This window comes from Pan paniscus, chromosome 9 (genome assembly GCF_029289425.2).
Source record: "Pan paniscus chromosome 9, NHGRI_mPanPan1-v2.0_pri, whole genome shotgun sequence".
NCBI lineage: Eukaryota > Metazoa > Chordata > Mammalia > Primates > Hominidae > Pan > Pan paniscus.
Genome location: NC_073258.2, coordinates 84,383,313 through 84,404,213, shown reverse-complemented (window position 1 = coordinate 84,404,213; position 20,901 = coordinate 84,383,313). Strand labels below are relative to the sequence as shown.

General features: G+C 39.1%; 1 protein-coding gene and 1 pseudogene across 22 annotated transcripts in view; both read left to right on the top strand.

Annotated features, from left to right (window-relative positions):
• The window catches only part of DLG2 (discs large MAGUK scaffold protein 2), a 2,166,992-nt gene extending 2,147,389 nt beyond the window's left edge, over positions 1-19,603 (top strand). For all 22 annotated transcript variants that reach the window (XM_034934113.3, XM_063608698.1, XM_055093779.2 and 19 more), the window contains 6 exons: positions 2,077-2,127; positions 3,127-3,228; positions 5,471-5,643; positions 8,002-8,111; positions 12,730-12,821; positions 14,832-19,603. In XM_034934113.3, the coding sequence (XP_034790004.1) occupies positions 2,077-2,127; positions 3,127-3,228; positions 5,471-5,643; positions 8,002-8,111; positions 12,730-12,821; positions 14,832-14,938 (635 nt within the window). In that variant the 3' untranslated portion in view covers positions 14,939-19,603. The remainder of the gene's footprint in view (positions 1-2,076; positions 2,128-3,126; positions 3,229-5,470; positions 5,644-8,001; positions 8,112-12,729; positions 12,822-14,831) is intronic.
• LOC130540636 (uncharacterized) lies at positions 17,543-19,603 on the top strand (annotated as a pseudogene).
• Positions 19,604-20,901: the final 1,298 nt, after the last annotated feature.

The window sequence follows — 20,901 nt, the reverse complement described above, 5'->3', positions numbered from 1 at the left end:
TGATTTGCAAAGCCATTGGGAAGAGATTTTTATGGGAACGTGATGTGCTCTATTTATTTAGAGAAAACCATGCTTTCCAAAGTTAAATGACCATATTGACAGAAACACAAAATAGAACCTACCGTTGGCCTCATCACTCATCCTGTTTCCCATGACTGAAATCAGAATGCAAATTTGTTGACATCTTTCTTTACTCAGTGGGGCACTGGAGACATGGTGATGAATAAAACTCAGTTCTCGCCTTTATGAAACTCCCAGCCTAAAAAGGAGGTCCAAGAGTTACCTGACATTTAAAGCTTTTGTTATCCCATGGTCAGAATTCTTCCCTTGCACATTAATTGTTGAAGATTTCCCCTGTAAAGTTATAGTCTAAAATTGCAATGTTAGTCTACCATGCTTCTATCATTAAAACTATACTTTCTCCCCAAGAATTTTTACACTTCTTTAATTGACCCACAGCATTTTCCTGATGAAATAATACTAAACTAAAACTTTGAATGCGTATACCCTCTACATCACTCAGGCTTTAGATAACTGGGGGTTAGTAATCAATCACCTTCATGTTTTTTGGCCTAGGCTCTGTACATTTCTGTAGTTTATTCAGAGGGAATCATTCTTTTCCTGAGTACAAAAAATAGTGAATCTGACTCCTCACTGACCAAACCCCTGACCAATGTGGCAGAGTCCCCTGAACACTTCTGGGGTGGCCATGGGTACATACCACTTAGGAGGAGCATCAAGGTCCATTCTCTGTACCCTTAAGAAGTAGCTTGGCATGGTGGCGCCATTCTGAGCCCAAGCCCTCCTTGGGACTGAGATAAGATATGATTTCAGCCTGAGGCCATTTCTAACACTTGAAAAAGTAAGACACTCCTATCCCCATCCCATTTCAGCTACCCAGCCTCCAAGGAAGTCATCTGACTTCGCAGCTATACCCACATATTGCTCAATTTCCCCAAATCAGTCTCATTATCAAAACAGTCGATCATATTAACTCTTCTTATGAAACTACCTCTCTTTCTGTGGTGCTGTGGCTACTGAAGGAGGAAAACCTGGCATTGATAGACTATGAATGTGCTTCAGGGGTGGGTGGTGAGGATATACAGCAAAGGTGAATTGCCCTTTGGTTTCAGAAGTTACCTCATATTCTACTTCTGCTCCACTATTTCTTCTAGTAGACAGAAAGTTCTTTTCAACAGCCCTAACCTATTGCTGCTCCAAAGGTTAGTCAATGCAAAAAAAAAATGCAGACACTTCCGGGTTTGCAGCTGAAATTGAGCTAATCCTCTGACCAATTAATTCATCAATTGTATAAAATAGATGATTGAAAAAATAAATGGCAAAAACCAATTTACTTTCTATGGTTATTTGTTGACTTGAGGTCCACCCTGAGTCAGAAGGCTTGTAGCAAATGACATTGGAGGGGCTGACATTTTACTACTGTGTCTTCCTTAGTTCTCTATCTGAAGTTTCAAGGCACAGTTTAGCAGCAATTATAACCAATGATGTAGGACACACCTCAATTTTTGATCTTCATTAATTGACCCACAGCATTTTCCTGACGAATTAACATTAGAGTAAAACCTTGAGTGTCCTGATGAAGTTTTTATATCATAAATGAAATAAGCGTATACTTGCTTTTGAACAGTGTGCTTCTTGGGGAAATAAAATAGAAGATGAAATAAAAGGTACAGCAATTCTGATTATGTAGCAGCCATCTATTGAATTGGACCCTTTCCTTGAACTAAATGGCTTCCTTTTAAGTAGTAATGCTTGGTGTAGAGGCCATGGCATTCCATTCTCAATGCCAGACAGAAAGAAGTCTCACAGGTCATTGCCCTGCAGCAAATAGCTAGCAACCAGTTATTACTTAGAGTTATGACTGTGAAAATCTGATACTAAAATGGTGCTAAAGAGTTTTATGAGGATGAAGTTATTTTTGAATGGTTCAAGGAGAAAGAGCAAGAAGAATTAACCCTGAGCTGTGTCTGTTTCCTGTGTTTCAGAGCAGGGCTTGTCTCTGTAATATATGACTGATTGTTAGTTCACTGTGGTTTTCTTTCCTTCTCTTCTCAGGAGGACAAGAAGACCTCATTCTTTCCTATGAGCCTGTTACAAGGCAGGAAAGTAAGTTTCCCAGCACGCTTTCATTCCTAATTTCTGGGCCATAAGAGGTGACATCATTGAAGGAGGGAAAGAGTGAAGGACTAAGGAGAATAAACTCGGCTTAATGCTCTGTTGTCTTGAGACCATACCTTACTCTTACGCTCTCTCTCACTTTCTCTCTCTTTGACTCTATCACCAAACAGACAACTTCCTGCTGAGTATGGGCACTAATAGCACCTAAGAGAAGGATGCAGCCCTCCAGATGAGTGGTCCTCAATGGGAAGGAACACATTCAAATTACCTAAAGAGCACTAGCTACGAGACTGGTGAACAAAGTCTCCTGAGAGACTGATGTCAGCTCAGTATTGAGAAGGACTTTCTAGCAGATCTGCCTAAGATATAGGCTATCTGTAAGCTGCTGCTTTTTCCTGGAGGCATTTATACAGAGGCTAATTGCTACTGACAAGGATACTGCAGAGAGAATTCAAGCATCAGATGGGGACTTGTACCCAATGAACTCTCAGGTTCCTTCTAATCCCAGATACAAGGAAATCTAGAAACCGTAGCAAAGTATAGAGAGTATTTTGATCTTGGGAAAAGAAATCATGAAAACATAAGATGTTATTACTACTAACAATTACTTTTTATAGTCATATCTAAACAATAGCCGAACAGCTGGTTGGGATTCTTTTTTCTCCCACTCAGTTGACTAAATTCAGTTGTTTTGACATTATGTAGGCAGAGCCAGAGAGTAAGCAAAACTCCTCCAAATGTTTCTTTTCATCGACAGATACTGCAGTTGCCTTTCCCTGCTAGTAGATTCCAGAAAGTAGGCACTGCCAACCTCCTGAGTGTTAAACATCAATTTCCCTATGCAAGGCTGTATGAGTAATTTATCCAGTGAAGTAATGCCCTTAGCATCTCTTACTGTCTGGCAATTAAGAATCACCCTTGCAGGACAGTTTTGCAGTTGTTTCCAAGTCTTTCTCTTTACCTAAATCTTCCTTTCCCATTCTGCAGTAAACTATACCCGGCCAGTGATTATCCTGGGGCCCATGAAGGATCGGATCAATGACGACTTGATATCTGAATTCCCTGATAAATTTGGCTCCTGTGTGCCTCGTAAGTGTCATTTTTCTTTCCTCTAGGAAAAAAAAAAAAAAGAGCTTGGATTTCTTTATGAGATGGTAAAATGTAATTCCATTCCTCCAGTAGTCTCTCCAGTAATTCAAATACCAACCATTTCCGATTAGCTGAGTGCCTTATTTATTTGCCTAACACTTTTCATTTATGCTGCCGTGTGTCATTCTGTATTTAATAAAAATAATAATGTTTTCTCTAAACTGATTGTAGCCCCTTAAAAGGCAGGATGAATTTTTGTGGCCCCCAACCATTTAAAACAGCACAGGATTTATGATAGGCATCAGTATGTTTTTATAGATTGATCGAAATGCCACTGAAACATTATTTTTTATAGGATGGAAGAGATCGGAAACAAAGCCATATATTAAAATCCTCTCAGGATGACTTAGGGCCATATGTCAATCCCAAAACCCAATAGGCTTTCCCATGTTGGCAGTCCCAGGTTTAGGGAGGGTGAAGACAAGAAAATGTGTAACACTTCAATTTGACCTCTAGGCCATTACAGACTTTAAACTACTTTCTTCTCATTATAGATAATCATCAGACTTCTGGTCCCTCTGATTGTAGCCTTATTAGATTCTAACTGCTCTGCCTCTTCCCCTCCCCACCCCTACCATACTTTCTCCACTCATTCACCCCATCTACACCCCGACTCTGTCAAACAGAAATGCATGCAGACCTTCTACGTATGTAGACAGGTCCATCAGGAAATTTTAATTTATTAGATAATGGAGCTCTTACATCTGATACCAACAAATATTTCTCTTCCATTCTGTGTGTTTTAAGCCTGATGCTTTCAAGTGTCTCTAACATTCCAGTACTGCAAATTTTACATGAGATACTTAAGAATAGCAGGAATTGTATGTGTCCAGTACATGGCCAAAAGACTAGGATGATTGCTGTATCTCATGAAACAATTCCCAGCAAGGGCTCTGGGAAGAGATCCTGCCATAGAACATATCCTGAGAAAGTCTTCAGACAGGAAGGAGCAAATGAAACTCCAGGTCGTTTACAGCAAGCTTCCAGCTTGCTCCTCCACTTTTGAGAGAAAGAAAACAGAAAGTACTTAAGCATTCTTTCTGCTTTCCCTTTCACCTTGCATATTCTTTTTTGAATTAATAGAACCATTTTGTGATAGTCAGTACATGTTCATTGTACAAAACTTCGAAAACACTAAAAAGGAAGTTAAACGAGAAAATTAGAAGTATACAAAATCCCACACAATACCCAGAGAACATCATTGTTAATATTTTTGTACATTTCCATCTATTCTTTCTATGCATGCATTTTTTCTCTGTGATGGTTTTTTTGCTTATTTAAAATTTTATATAACTATTTCAAATGATTATTATATCCCAATTAATCATTCTTTATGAACATTTTGGTTTTTCCCTATTTTTCACTATTATGAATTGTGACAAAAGTGTCATCGTAATTGTGTTATAATTATTAATTATAAAATAATATAATGAATATCTTTAAGGATAAATCTGTATCTGAAGTTTTGACCATTTTTAAAAACATATTTCTAGGAAAAAATAAGTGAGTCAAAGATTTAAAATATTTTAACAGCTTTTATTCATATTGCTAGATTGCTTTCCCCTTCTCTTACCAAAAAATTTAGGTGAAACGGTTAGAGTTGCTGATTTTTAGTCCTATCTAACTGTGATTATCTTATTTTATATATGTTGAGAGTCTGAATTTTATGATCCTTTATAGAATGTTAAGTTTTTGTTCTGACAGGTGATAATTTACTGACACAGCAGCTTCTTCCATTTGTGACATGATTTTAGACTTTGTGAAGATGGGTGTAGAGTAAGTCTAGAGTAACCTTTTAAAATGTGGCCTTTCTGGGATCTCCATGGGTTCTGACTCAACTCCAGTGTCTTCTAGCACCATGTGATATCTAAACTCTCCATTTGGAAATGGCCTCTAGGCAGAGAGGTGGGGTGAATGCTCTCTCATATGTTTCTGTTTTCTCAAAGATTACAGCCCTGTACTTCCTGTTGTCTGATATCTGAAAACAATTGTTTCATATATTTTGTCCAGTTTTTTAGTTGCTTATGGTGGGAGGGTAAGACTAGTACCTGTTACTATGTCATAGTTCTTCATACTACATATTTCTACATATCAATGTTGAGGATGTGGTGGAGAATATAGGTGTAAAGCAAGTTTATGGGTATAAATGCACCTTAATTTTATCATTTTTTGTTTTATAAAGATACTACGAGGCCAAAGCGAGACTACGAGGTGGATGGCAGAGACTATCACTTTGTCATTTCCAGAGAACAAATGGAGAAAGATATCCAAGAGCACAAGTTTATAGAAGCCGGCCAGTACAATGATAATTTATATGGAACCAGTGTGCAGTCTGTGAGATTTGTAGCAGAAAGAGTATGTTCACCAATCTTCTTACACCTCCCCTGAAGAAGCTTTCTAGGTTGCAAACTGCATTTTTTTTTTTTTTTGGTCATTACTCTTTCTTGATTGCAATTGTAAATTTTGATTTAATAATTTAAGACATCCAAGCAGAGAATCACCTTAGAGCAATGTCATTAATCTTTGTTCTAATTTCAATAAAGTATTCTCACTGACTTCGAAAAAGTAGGAAGGGGGCTTTGTCTTTGACTCACTATCTGAGGCCCCAGTACACAACCTTGATTTTATTAAGGCAGGTTTACTACTTTCGTTGTAAACCAAGGGGATAGCATTCCTGAATTATTTTGTTAGAGGAAGTTATTTTTTTTTCTCTCTCTGAAAACTTGACATCCTCATGGTAGAAGAGAAGATAGATGAGAAGGGCTGCCCAGCCTTTTGCTCGCAGAAGTTCTAGCTCAGAGCAGGTGTAGATGCTGCTATTATCTTTTTGCTGGTAACTTCAGGGGCATGGAAAAGAGAAGAATGTTCAAGAGAGGGTAGGATAGGAAGGCACCTGGGTGTGGCTATACAATCTGCCTACAGAGGGATCCTATTTCCTGTGAACACAGAGAACCAGTATCATAGGAGAAGATATTTGTTGGGTTGATTTGATTTGCCATGACCTTTCCCAATGTACCGCTAAAGAATTAAGTAATTTTGATGTCTATCTAAGAATACACTAAGAAGTTGCATCTATTTTCCTCCCTCTCAAAAGTTCAGTTCTATCAACTAAACGAATACTGGTTCTAGTCAAACTGTCCTGGATAATTGCACCTATTTTCCTCTTTGTTCATGTTGTTAACTTGAAATGTTCTGACTGGTGAATAATCAACCAGCATTTATACATGTTATGTGGCTGCTGCACTTCACAGATAGAAAACTTGAAATCTATTACCTAAGTAATAACGGCTTGAACCATCTTAGTGGGTTTCTCAGATAAGAAGACTTCAAGTATTCACTGGATTGTATTCATTTTCATGTGAACATTATAGATGAGATTTTAGCCCTTATTATTGATTTAGTAATGTTCCTATCTGCATAAAGTGCCTTTTTTCTCTTCTTGCATAAAGTTATTCTAGCCTCAGGGTAATGAGGACATTTCTCTCCAGGAGGTAGAATATGATGTGGCAAATGTATCTGCATATCCAGAAATGCTTTATAAAGCAGCTGCTTGCTCTGAGCACTCATTGTGGTGGAAGCCAAGTTAAATGAGGTGTGCTATAATGTAATAGCATTTTTATTTGTTAACAAACAAGAAATTTACATACCTCATGCAAGCCTTTCTCTCTTGGCATTTAACCAGCATTTAATTTATATATATATATGTTTTAATTATATATTTTATATGTGTGTGTGTGTGTATATATATATATATATACATACATATACTTTTTTTTTTTTGAGATGGCATGTCACTCTTATTGCCCAGGCTGGAATGCAATAGCACGGTCTCAGCTCACTGCAACCTCCACCTCCTGGGTTCAAGTGATTCTCCTGCCTCAGCCTCTCAAGTAGCTGGGATTACAGGTGCCCACCACCACGCCTGGTGAACTTTTTGTATTTTTAGCGGAGACAGGGTCTCACCATTTTGGTCAGGCTGGTCTCGAACTCCTGATCTCAGGTGATCCACCCGCCTCGGCCTCCCAGAGTGCTAGGATTACAGGCATGAGCCACTGCACCCAGCCAACCATATGTTTAAGTTAACCATTTTTGTGTCTGCCCTCCACTAGACTGAGTACCTTGCAGACAGGATATGTACAAGTACTTGGAAAAATTCACATTATTCTCAATCTTCCACACTGAATGTTGGGCAGGGTGAGAAAATGAGGTGTCTGTTTTTTCCAACCAACAATTCTGTTAGTGCTCCAGACTTGGGTTTGCATGCTCCTAGCACTAAACTATTGGGCAAGTTAGTTAGTGTGAGTCTTCTGTAAAATGCAGCTGATAATACCTACCTCAGAGATTTGGGGATTTCTTCTGACAATTGTGTTCAGAGATGGTTTTTAAACTTCATGAGAATAGACTCAGTCACATAACATACGGCTGCATGTCATCTTTGTGTGTTACATCAGGTATTTAACTGAGAGAACATATGTAAAATGTCCAGTCCAGTAGCAGACACTTTTTAAGGGGCTAGTTAGTATTAGTTATTGTAAACACTCAATGATGACCCTATATATCGATTTTTATTTACTCTTTGCAGTGATCTTTTTCTGACTTTAGAAATCCAGCATCCCCTACCTTCCTCTAAAACCTACATACATTAGTTTCCTTTTGTTGGATTATGGCCATGCTTCCTATATTAACTTCATATTTTTCTTCTCTTTCTACCAGGGCAAACACTGTATACTTGATGTATCAGGAAATGCTATCAAGCGGTTACAAGTTGCCCAGCTCTATCCCATTGCCATCTTCATAAAACCCAGGTCTCTGGAACCTCTTATGTGAGTAGAGGGCATTGGAGGCCTTCATCCAACTGACTCCCTGTTCTGTATTATACTGCAAATTACTAACAGGATTTTGCTGGGAATGCTTACAAATGGGAAATGCCATTGTTGATTTTTCAGCATTCTCTTTTTTTGAAGATATATCAAAGTTCTTTTAAACAACTAGAAACATAATGTCAGTGGTTTCTTTTTTTCACATCCCTCATTTTAACAATAATAGTAATTCCTTAAAACATCTTCAATAATGTTTCCTGATTTTTATTGTTTTACTTCACGGATTGTTTTCTTTGTTAGTTTTTGAGGTTTTGTTGTTGTTGTTTTGAGGATAGCTTGGCTTGATTTGGGTTTTTGGTTTGCTTTTGTTTTCCAAATGATAGGAAGCAATCATTTTTTAATTGTCTCATACTTCTGAGGCAGGTCTATAAGTAAATCTTTTTAAATGTGTAGATTTTTTATAGAGAGAGCAGACAACGTTTGAGACTTTTTTCATTGGCATTTTCCTTGGTTCTCTAATAGAATTCTAATGTTCCTTAATTAAAACTTTACATACATAGAACATCGTTCTTAATAGAGTTTTCTTAGTGGCGTGGCAGTAAAACATCTGTAACTTAAACCAGTAGCTTCATACCTGTGCACTCAGGGTTTTTTCTTTTTTTTTCCCCTCCAAAGGACTTGTGAAATAACTTCTTTCAAGAATCATTAAACAAAGTGGGCAGACATTCACGATCTGACTGTAAAGTCAGTATAGGCAACTCCCATTCACAAAGGTGAAGCTACAGTAGATAGAGGTAACCAGAAAAGGGGCTACCAGCAGGGACCTGAAAATTGATCAGGCAAGATTTGGTTCTTTGCTTTGCCACTGATCAGTTAAGTAACCTTGGGCAAATTGCTTGACCTTTCTAAGATTTAGCTCCTCACCTCGAAAGGAGGCATACTAATAAATACCTCATAGAGCTAGTATAAAGGCTAAATAACAAGATTAGGAATTTAGTAAAGCTGTTCATGTACTCTTTGGCATATGGTAAGTACTCAATAAATAATACCTATTATTATTGTAAAAGATATAAAATTACTTCATTATAAAGGAATAAAACTATTTTATCATTATAAAACACATAAACAGTACCTCTTCCATGACAGTGCAAGAGATAATGCCAATGTGTCTGTCATGAGGGCCTTGATCAAATTTTGCCTTCATCTGGGCCTCAAGACCATAGTGTTTGACAGGGGTCAGGAGTGAACCACAGAGTACTGGAAAACAATGTTTATGGAAGGACTGAAGAAACAGAAATTATTTAATCCCAGTGGTGAAAGCAATTGCTTACAGAGGATGTTAACTAACTGTTCTGTGTCTCCTCTGAAGACGAAGAAGCAAAGCAAACTGCAGCAGCTGGAGTGGCAGCCTGAGAGAATTAAGTTAAATACATAGTTGAGCTCTGGGGAAATAGCCAGAGATGTATCTTGAAAGCAGAATATAGTCCCATATATAAAAAATGGACAAGGATTCTTACCAGGATAAAAAAAGTAAGATCGGGAGGTCACTGACAGTACCTTCAGCCCTATGAATTTAGGTATTAAATTATAATATAAAGAGTTTTTCCCATGGCTGGCACATGGAAAAATATGTACTAATGATAAAATAATGATTCTTAATATTATCATCCCCAATAGCATGTATTAAATTTCTCCTTGTATAGGATACTATGTCGGGCATTGCACAAAGTGAATTAAGCAAGTACAAATTTCATGATGTAAAATTGATTTATAATCTGTCAAGAGCCTCATAAATATAAGTAATGCTAACATTAATGAGAAGAAAAATAGTCCTTGCTTCCTGGGAACAGCCATCTTAAAGGCCTGTTTCAGAAATAGAAAAATAAATCTTCATATTGTAAACACTCAGTGGGATAAATGGCTTCCCAGGGGAATGAGGCCTGAGGGAACGACAGCAGTGGCACATTTGGTCTGGTGCGATATTAGGAGACAGTCCCATCTGGCACTCCATAGGAGAAGGTCTACTGCCTTCCACAACTATGAGATGACTTATTTTAGTTATGCCTTAGGGCACTGTCACAGCCACTTATCACCAAGGAAAGTTAAATGTACTAAAGGCTGGACTTCACAATAAGGACAGTGAATCTGACATAATTTGCTGCAGCCATATTCATGGGTCTCAAGTGCAGTGATGGTGACATTCAGACCAATGCAATCTACGTACTAAAGGTTGGATGTTTACTTTACAGTTCACTCTTTTCCAAGGCTTTTACTCCAGGAGCAAAGCTGCCATGAATTGCCCATTCCCCAGAGAGGAGTGAATGCTAGGTCAGCCGGAACAAAAGCATGACAGCTGTCACATTTACACATTGATACATCATCACACACATTATTTCTCAAGTGCATCATCCACATCAAATCACAGAGCTTATTAGCACATACATAGCTGACTCTTCAGAGGAGCATAAAATCAAGGATGTGTATGAAAGGGATGTTCTTTTTATATTGTGCCACCATCTGACTTCTGTTCCCTTTCCATGTGGCAATGTCCCTTCACCCTGCCACTTCCAATCTGCTTTTACCTTCCTGCTCCCATGATGCTCTGTGTTTACTTCTGTCTTCAACTATCTTATAATTATGTTTATCTAGCTCCCCATTTGTTCATTCATTCATTCATTTACTCATCTATTCATTCAACAAATAAATGTTGAATCAGTCTCCATGCCACATGCTGACAAACAAGCCATGGTCTTCGCCCTCAAAGAATTACTGATCAGTCAAGGAGACAAAATAAATTCACAGGTCAGAGAATAAAAACCTAAACTAAGTCATTGCTGTAATCAGTAAAAAGGGAATTCAGAGAAGACAGAATTCTTGGAAGGCAGGTCGAAGATGATCCAGAACTATGTGATTTCTTTCTTTGAGACAGGGTCTTGCTCTGTCCAGCCCAAGCTGGAGTGTAGTGGTGCCATCATGGCTCACTGCAGTCATGACCTCGTGGGCTCAAGCCGTGTTCCCACCTCAGCCTCCCAAGTAGCTGGGACTAAAGGTATGTGCCACCATGCCCAGCTAATGTTTGTATTTTTTTTGTGGGGACAGGGTTTCACCCTGTTGCCCAGGCTGGTCTTGAACTCCTGAGCACAAGTGATCCACCTGCCTCAGCCTCCCAAGGTGTTGGGATTACAGACGTGAACCACTGTGCCTGGCCCACCTGATTTCTTGACATCTGGAGCAAATATTTATCTTTCTCTGAAGAGTGTCCCTTGGTTTAGCCCAGCATCTTCTCCACCCACAAGTAACATCCATTTACAGCATGTACGGCTGAGACTGTTTGGAAGAAAAATTATACGTAACACCCCTCAGGACAAGATGAGTTTAGCAACAAGAGTTCAGGAAATTCTCACTACTTTGTATTTCAGCCATTAATGTCTAATGTCAATATATTGCTTTTTTTTTTTCCAAATAGCCTCTTTTGAAAGATATCAAGTCTTGGTATAATAGGAAGTCTAACTGAAAATTGGTTTAAAAAACAAAAACCTTGAGTTCTTACCCCAGATTACTCTTCGTTAAATACACAGCCTTAAGCACATCCCTTCTTGCCTCTGTTACTTGCTCTCGAAAGGAATTGACTAAGGCCAGATGTTCCAGACCCAGATCTCTGGCTTCCTAAGCAGCATGCAAGACGGTAATGATTTCAGAAATTCTACATGCACCTGTGATGCATCCTGATCAGCCAACCAAATTGCATTTGGCAGGACATGTTTTTTTTTAACACCTGGAAGACCTGGAAAGATAAAGCTGCCAGTAGTTAAGAATCAATAGATTAGGTTTGAGAGAGAATTCAAGAATTTTTCATTTCTCTCCCACCTTGATTTATCCTTGAGCCTTTTAAAAAAAATTTATATGTAATAGTTGTACAAATTTTTGGAGTATATGTCATATTTTAATACCTGTATACAATGTGTAATGATCAAATCAGGGTAACTGGAATATCCATCACCAGAAATGTTTTGGGAACATTACAGTTCTTCTCTTCTAGCTATTTTGAAATATTCCTATAACTGCATTTTATACCCCTTAACCAGCTTCTCTTCATCTCCCCTCCTGCCTTCCCTTCCCAGTCTCTGATAACTACCATTCTACTCTCACATTTCAGAGAGTCTGAGATACACTAGAACAAACTCCAAGAAAGGGTGGCCAGGAAAGTTCAGATTTAGAAATCACATCCAATGAGGGGATAGATGAAGCAATAGGACAGTTTATTCTGAAGAAGTAGAAGCCTCAAGACACACTTAAGCACTTTACTTAAATATCCTAGGGCCTACCATGGAGGATATTAGGTACTTGCAGAACAGGGACCAGTGACTACAAATCATAGGAGACATATTTGGCTTCAATCCAATGTGGGACCAAGAGACTGCCCTTTGAGAGAATGAGCTTTCTGGCCGGGAGTCCTTGTTGCTGAAATTATTCCAGCACAGAGGAGTCCTGAATGAAGACTAAAAACCTGTTGCTAAGATTACACTATGTTTTCTGCAGGATTTATTTTTGCCATACATTTTAATTTTTTAGCATTTGGAATATTCCCTTTATGTTCTAATACAAACCCTCATTTTCCCAGGGAGATGAATAAGCGTCTAACAGAGGAACAAGCCAAGAAAACCTATGATCGAGCAATTAAGCTAGAACAAGAATTTGGAGAATATTTTACAGGTAAGTTCACTTTTACCCTGGTAGTGTGAGAAAGGGGATAAATTGTCTGACATTTGGCATAGAGAGGGCTCTGGGCCTGGTGTACTTGTGCCCTAAAACCTTCCTGTTGAGAATCCCTAATATCTGTTTCATATACAAGGAGTATCCCTCTGCTTCACCCATTTTGATGTAAAACCCTGGGTTCTCCTGAGAGTTCAGCTGCAGCCAGCTTCTAGGTTCCCACCAGCCCTACCCAAAACCATGGGCAGGAGATACCCCTGAGCTATCTCCTACCATGAAAAGGATTTGAGGCATTGCTACCTCATTAAACTATCTCCCTGATATCATCAGAAAACTTGAAAAACAAAATTTTAGGGCTCAAAATGGTCAGTGTCCAAAGCAGTTACTCTTGAGAAGAAGCCTGGAGGCGTCTGTCCCCAGCTCCATGAGCTTTCATCAGTGTCCCTATCAGCAGCACCTGAACAAGATGCTTAAAACTTCCTCATGTTTCAGTTCACTGTGTCAAGTCTCAACCAAAACTGCTTTTTTTTTTTCTTTTTAAATGTTTCCTTGGAAACATGAAGGGGAATAGAGGTTTTCTTCTCCTGGAGAGCCTGAGTTCTGAGTTCTGTATTCCTATATGCTTTCATAGAACACTGAGTAATCAGACTTTGTGAAATTTGCCTTACACCTGGTTCCCGGAGGTTTAAAAACAAGAACTTTCGAGCTGGGCTTATGCCTCTAATCCCAGCACTTTGGGAGGCTGAGGTGGGTGGATCACCTGAGGTCAGGAGTTCGAGACCAGCCTGGCCAACATAGTGAAACCCCGTCTCTACTAAAAATACAAAAAATTAGCTGGGTGTGGTGGCAGGCACCTGTAATCCCAGCTACTAGGGAGGCTGAGACAGGAGAATCACTTGAACCCAGGAGGTGGAGGTCGCAGTGAGCCGAGATCGTGCTACTGCACTCCAGCCTGGGCAACAAGGGTGAAATTCTGTCTCAAAAAAAAAAACCCAAGAACTTTCTTCCTGGATTACCATATGTGAAGTTAGATGTTTTATTTTTTACCTTATTCAGAATATAGAAAGTGTCAGCGTCTTAGCAGTTTGTAAATATCTTGAATCAGGTAATATTAAGTAATCTGTCAATAACCAAGATACGAGCTGTGTTTCATCCTAAAAGAACATCCAGGTAGGAGAAACAAAAGTGTACATTTTGACAGTGGTTTATATTTTGTATACAATACAATAATATATTCTGAGGATTGTTTTTAAATATCTAAATCATCTTTCAGTAGTAATTTATTTTTAAGACCTAGTGTCATATGGATAATACTGATGTGTTTTGGAAATCTTTCTACAAGATAACTTTTGTTCAAATGAGAACAACTGAGCAGTTTGTTTATATTTCTTCCTATTTATGTTTCTTATAAATAGTGGACTTATGGTATTCTCAATATGAATAGCCCTGTATGGTAAAAATCTCAAGTTACCAGAGATTTGGGGAATTAATGGGTTTTCCTATTAAGGGCTTTGAGGGTTGGGAGGCTAACTAAACTTCCCTCTAAAATCTTCATTATTTCCTCGGTGTCTACAATATCTGAATTTCTGCTGCTGCCAAAATAAGTAAATATACAGACTGTAAGGCCAGTTTTCTTTTCTAAATAGGGAGCTCTCAGTCTGAAAATTGATCATTGCCCAGCTCAGTGCCTGGCTCAGAGTAGGCCCCCATAAAATATTGGTTAAATAGATGAGTGATAAATTGTCCAGTACTACAGACAGACATGTAGAAAGTGCAAAGACTGTGAAGCATTTGTTACTGATCCAGGATATCCATTGAAAGCATTTCTTAAAATCATGAATGTAACTTTGCTTATATGAATTTTCTGCTTCTTCTTACTAATGAAAAATGATATGAAGCTTCCTGATGAGTCATCTGCTACTGATTTGAGCCTCCAATGTGTAAGTGATGATTGTTCTTCACCATCCAGGAAATTATTTCTAATTCTGGGTGTGTTTGCTTTTGTTACAGCTATTGTCCAAGGAGATACTTTAGAAGATATATATAACCAATGCAAGCTTGTTATTGAAGAGCAATCTGGGCCTTTCATCTGGATTCCCTCAAAGGAAAAGTTATAAATTAGCTACTGCGCCTCTGACAACGACAGAAGAGCATTTAGAAGAACAAAATATATATAACATACTACTTGGAGGCTTTTATGTTTTTGTTGCATTTATGTTTTTGCAGTCAATGTGAATTCTTATGAATGTACAACACAAACTGTATGAAGCCATGAAGGAAACAGAGGGGCCAAAGGGTGGGACAGAAAAGACATTGCAGTATGAAGGAAGGCTTTGGTTTGCTCAAAGTGCCAGGTGTAGGGATGAACCTCTGACGGGCTTTCTGCCCAAGAGATGAGATGAGAGCCTCCTCACCCCAGCAGATGTCCAGAGCTGATTTAGCTGCAGAGCTCTCTGTGTCTTTTGCTTTAAAGAAAAATTGCCAGCACTCGAACCTCATCAACCTTCCCATTACCCACATCTGTAATTGGTACACTTTGAATTTTATAACTATGCACATCTTTTGATTTCTTAACAAGCAAATGAAAGAAAGAAGGAAAAAAGAAAGGAATCCCTTTGGAGACGACATACTATCAGGGAAGGATAAGTGTGTAGTTTTTTGACTGGCATCTGCAAAGACAAGAATTTCATAAAATTTGCAAGTGTATGGAGGACTAACCTCACTGACAGGAGGGGATTCCACCTGGGATTAGCTTTATGAGTGTTGATTGCCTATTTTGCCATTTATAAACTGAAAGAAGGCACTAAAGATGAGAATAATTTATACAATAAAAATATATTAAATGTATAGAAACAAATTTCTATAGGTTAAAAAAGTTTTGTGAAATATTTTGTAAAGACTAATATTGAAAGACTAAATGTATGCAACATCAGCAGATGATCAAATTCAAGACCTGAAAGTTGCACTCTCCCTTTTGTTGCCAATGATCCGTTAAGAGCATCTGAGTTCCTTTTAAGTCTGACAAAGACTTCTTCCTCACTTACCTCCCTTCCACATTAGTGATACACTCTCATGCAGCACATCCCTTAATGAGTTGCCCTCATGGATATTTTTGGAAGACATTTGGTTAATGCATTTTTTTATGCTGATGGCTTTTCAGAGACAAACTTATGCAAATGATCTAAAGGGAAGTTTTTGCTTTTCTCTAGTTAAATAACCTGAGCCTGCCATGCAAATAGTTGAATAACTTTGTTCCTAGTTACTGACATACAATTCTTAAAGGACCATTTAGCATTTTGGCCAACAATGAGTAATTAGGATTAGTACCTTTTTGTTTTACAGAGTAACTGAGAGTTTTGTAACATCCAGAGATGGTATTAGAGCCAGTGAGAGATCTGTTCCTAGATGCACTATTTCTTTGAGGAAGAGAGAGAAGAGAAGTGTCTGGTTGGGGGTGAGGGGGTGCAGACTTTTTTGTTTCTATGTACAGAGCAAAGAGATAGAGTCACAAGGAAAGACAATTAATGACTTTGAGCTCAACCAACTGAACTGCCTTTCTTGGAGCTGCACCTGGACCAAGTTTATTTTTTAACAATTATAATAACGATGATTTTAAAAAAGAAACCTCCCAAAGCCTATAAACTGAACTAGAAGAGTTGGTTTCCCACTTTAGAGTGGATGGCGACATCAGCATTGCTTTTGCCCATGGTGTTTAGGGAGAGACTTTTCAGTGATAATAACCACTCTACTCTGGGTTCTGTGCATGCCCAGACTAAGCCCCATCGCCTTATTTCTGGGGTACATCCAGACCTGGCAGGGATTCTGCCACACTGTGCAGCAAACCAGCATGTAGGCTGGGTAGGAGAGCAAGAGATAGAGCCATCAGAGTGATGGGGCTTCTTCACAGTAAGAACATCGGAGCTTAGAATGAGTCTCTTTCCAAAAACAGGCATTGTTCATCTTACACTAAACATCATTGTCTGCCTGGCTACAGTCACCAAAACAAAACAGAAATGTAAAATTATGCATCTTCCCATAGTCCTGAGGCCTCCTTTGCCAATGGAAGGGCTAGCAATGCATTTTCCCTCTCATGAAAGTTAAATTTCCAGAGACTTCCTTAGATTGCTCAAAATGTTAAAGATATGTCCATGTCTGCAATTCGCCAGTTTCAGGTCAAGGCCTACTTTCATCAATATTGCTCCCAGAAGTTTTCTGACACCAGAATGCCATTCCTGATCCCAGCTCTATTTTTAGGCCACCACGATAACTTCTTTGGTTTCTCAACTGAGCATGCAACCATTTATTTAAAAGACTGTCATTAATGAGTAGATGTTTTCGTGGGTCGTGTGATGTGCTTTCCATTTACTAGTATTGCTGTGGCTAAGTACAATCAAATTGAACCACCAACCCTTGGTCATTTGTAGTAATGTAACTATTTATTTTCCTAGTGTAGATGCTTTCAGATTAGAATTGGCATTTGCACTGATTTTTTTATGTAGATTTATATAAATATATAGATACATATATATTTGCTTGAAGAATCACCAAGCAAATTGGTGAGAGGGTCTTTTCCAATAGAATTTACACCTCCATTTGTTGTGTTGTCTTGCACTTCCCAATGTTGATGTCTCTATGGCTCCAATGAACTGGTGTATTTTGCAGCAAATCTGATGACTTGTATGGAAATGGTATGAAAGTTACCCAGATTACATCTGGTGCAAATGCACTCGGAGCCTGGGGCCAGACTGGTGCTAACACTGCAAACTTTGTCCAGAGCTCTCTCCAACCTGAAGGCTTGCTGGGGGTGCAATGTCACCTTCACACATGCTGGGCCCTTTCAGAAAAGTGCCAGATCGTGTAACTGGTGCTATTTTTCATGCTCTGGTACAATGTGTAGCACCACAGGGGTCTCAGCTTTACCAAAATCAAAATTCCATTTGTCAGCTAAGTGCAGAGGCATTTGTTTTTTGCTCTCCTCCCACAGAATTGTCGGCCATTTATTTGCAGGCCTTTTGCGGGATTTCTTGGCTATTTATTTGCAGGCCTTTTTTCCCAGCCCCAAATTCTTGGGTTGGCTCTGTCTGCTTAAAGAGCCTGTTTTCACAAAGCTGCACTCGGGTGCCTCTGTGCGCTGTCTTAGATCCTACTGCCGGCCCTTCAGGACTCTGAGCCAGGAAAGAACTCTCCAACCTCTGGCTCGAGACTCTACTTTTTTTCTCATTCTTTTCCTTACTCTCCTCCCCCTTCTATTTCCGACTAATTCCATCTCTCTTTTTTTTTTTTTTTTGTTCCTCTCCTTTTCCTATTCCTCCTTCCCACCATCTCTGAGTTGTTGACTTTCTCCTATAAACCTTCTCTATTCCCTCTTTTTGTCCACCTCTCCTTTAGTCTGTTTCTCTGCCCTTCTTATTCCTTTTCTGTCCTTTCTCCTCTCCTCAAATCTCTGATCATCTTCTCCCGTACATCCCTGTATTGATTTTTCTGTCTCTAAAGGGCTCATGGCTGATTCAGACAGCAAGTCCATGCACTGGACTAATGACACAAATACTTTAGGTCGCCGTTTCACCTACTCAGCCCAGAAAGTAAAGCTGAGCGTGAGGCCCTGACCTGGAGCCTGCTCCAGCGTGCCTCCCGGAGCCAGCCTGCACCGTTGCCCTGGCAGCGATGATGCATGTGCTGTGGGCCCTGCCGGCGCCTGAGTGCCTCTGCCTGAACACTGCTCCTAAGCGAGCCCACTCTCAGCACTACCGCATGGCTCTGAGGACATTTTCTTTCAATAAAGGCAGACTCTGGCCCCAATTATTCTGATAGCAAACCTCTTCCTCCTCATTGAAGCCATGCCATCAACTTGGTTTGGAGAGAGACATTTTTTTCCCATTCATAAGCTTTCTTTTTCCCATTTTTATGTGAAGCCCCCTCTGCTTTTCAGCTGGTGATTGCTCTGGTGAGACTGAATGGACTTGCTGGTGAAATGAAATCTCTTCTTTCCTGTCTTGGTCCTGCCTAAATTCCTACAAATATATTTAAGCCAAGGACTCAGGCTAATTCCTAAGTTGATCACATTAATTTGTCACTCCTAGAGGGAAAAAGATCAATTCCCTTGAAGCATGTGGAGTACCTCCTGTGACAGCTGACTTGCCAGGGGACTCCCTACAGAATTCTGTGATATACATTTTACTTCTGTGTATGTATGGTATATATGGTATGTATACCATGTACACACGTTACATTGAGTATGAATGACTGTGGTTGGAAACCCACACACACACTCAAGTCTGTAAATATCCTTCCCCACTGAAACCTGTGCTTTGGAAATCATTTCTTGTACAGCTGTGCAGTTTCTTGTAACAGCTGAGGACAAAGCTAAGACAGGCGGACAATTTAGACAAAGATCATCTAAAGAGTACAGTATCTCCCTAGCAACTCATGAGGACAGACAACCAAGTGGCAAGGTTGACTCCCAATGGGATGGCAGACTTTTCTTCTCTCCTTTTTGAGTTTGTGTTTCCTAAGTGTTTCTTAACTTCTGAGTGCACCAGGCTGTACCCGTTAGATCCTTTCAATATGACAGTTTTGTGCTTCTCTCTGACAGGATGTTTCTCCATCGAGCTGTAGCGCAGGATGGGAGGGAGGTGGGAATACTCCTTGCCTAGGCTGGAGTTTACAGAGACACTGCACAGCTTACACTCCTGTTAAGTGTAAATATTCAACACTTCCATTCCATTTGTGTAAAAAATAAAGCACACAAGATTATAAAATCAAGATGTATATTTCATACTCAGTGTGTCTGTGCATATTTATTGTGTTTCTAGTTGTCAGCGGTGGGTGGCCCCATTGTAAAAATGCCTGATAGAGTGTTTATAAACATGTCATGGTTTTATTATAAGATATAAATATTAAAACATTTTATACTTTATAGCAAATGATTTTCTCCCAAAGCATAATTTGTCTTATTTCATAAGGAACAGAATCACTCATGTCTATTTTTATCAATTTTGTCTCTGATTCCAGAGCTAAAATGCAATTAGGGTGGGTATGCCCTGAGAAGTATTGGCACTGCTGAGAGGAAGTGAAAGTGCTGTTTTTGCATATTCTTAAATATTTGGTTACCATCTTGCCTGCTTTTAATCGGGATTTTTCCAAAAGTGAACAATGTATTAAAAGATAGATTTTTAAAGATGCTCACAGCTATGTGAGGGGAAAAATCAATTTCCCAGTGTCAAACTGTGGGATTCCAGAAGATATTAAGGATACAGAAAAATAATTTTTTTCTTATTTGAAACATTATGCAAAGAAAGGCATAAACTGGGGAGGAGGTATCATTGTCTTATACAACCTGGAGCTCCAAAGATTTGACCACATCAAAAATGTCGGGTTTGGGAATCTGGATCTGCCAGATAATGTTCTAAATTTTTCACTTCAGGTTAAATACATGCCTTGTCATATTGACATATTCACAGCTAGAGAACCAAAACAAATTCTACTCATGAAAGAGGTGAAATTTTGCATCAAAGCAATTGCTTTGGATTATGCTTTGTTTCATGATAAACTATCATATAACTGAATCAGCCATTTGGGAAGCCAGACTAGTTGTTCATACCATCCTGGCCATCAGGAATCTGCCAGGTGTCCTAAAGCTGTCCTTGGTGCTGGGTAGTGAACAAAGACTCTCAGACATGGTATAAGAAGACATTGACTGAGGCTGCAAGACGTGTGGACCTCAAATTTTGACAATTATGCGATTTTCAACATTTGCACAGTCTCACCTGGTTTAATATTAATGGTGACAACTGTACACAAAGCCAGATTCACTTCAATAATGGATGTGTTCATAAGAAGCTAGAAGAGCATTCAGCTTTTCTCTGTGTCCTGTTTCATGTCTGCAAAACAGTTTTTAAACCACGATCATGCTAGAAGTCTCAAAAGCTAGAAGTGGCTGACACATCTCTGAACCTAAGAGGGGCTAGTTATGAACCTGTGATCTCTGTAGATACTCTGAGGCCATACACCCAGTGACAGAATTTAAAAGCCTCACCAAGGCACAAAGCTAGGTAACATCTCTACATGGAGCCACACTGAG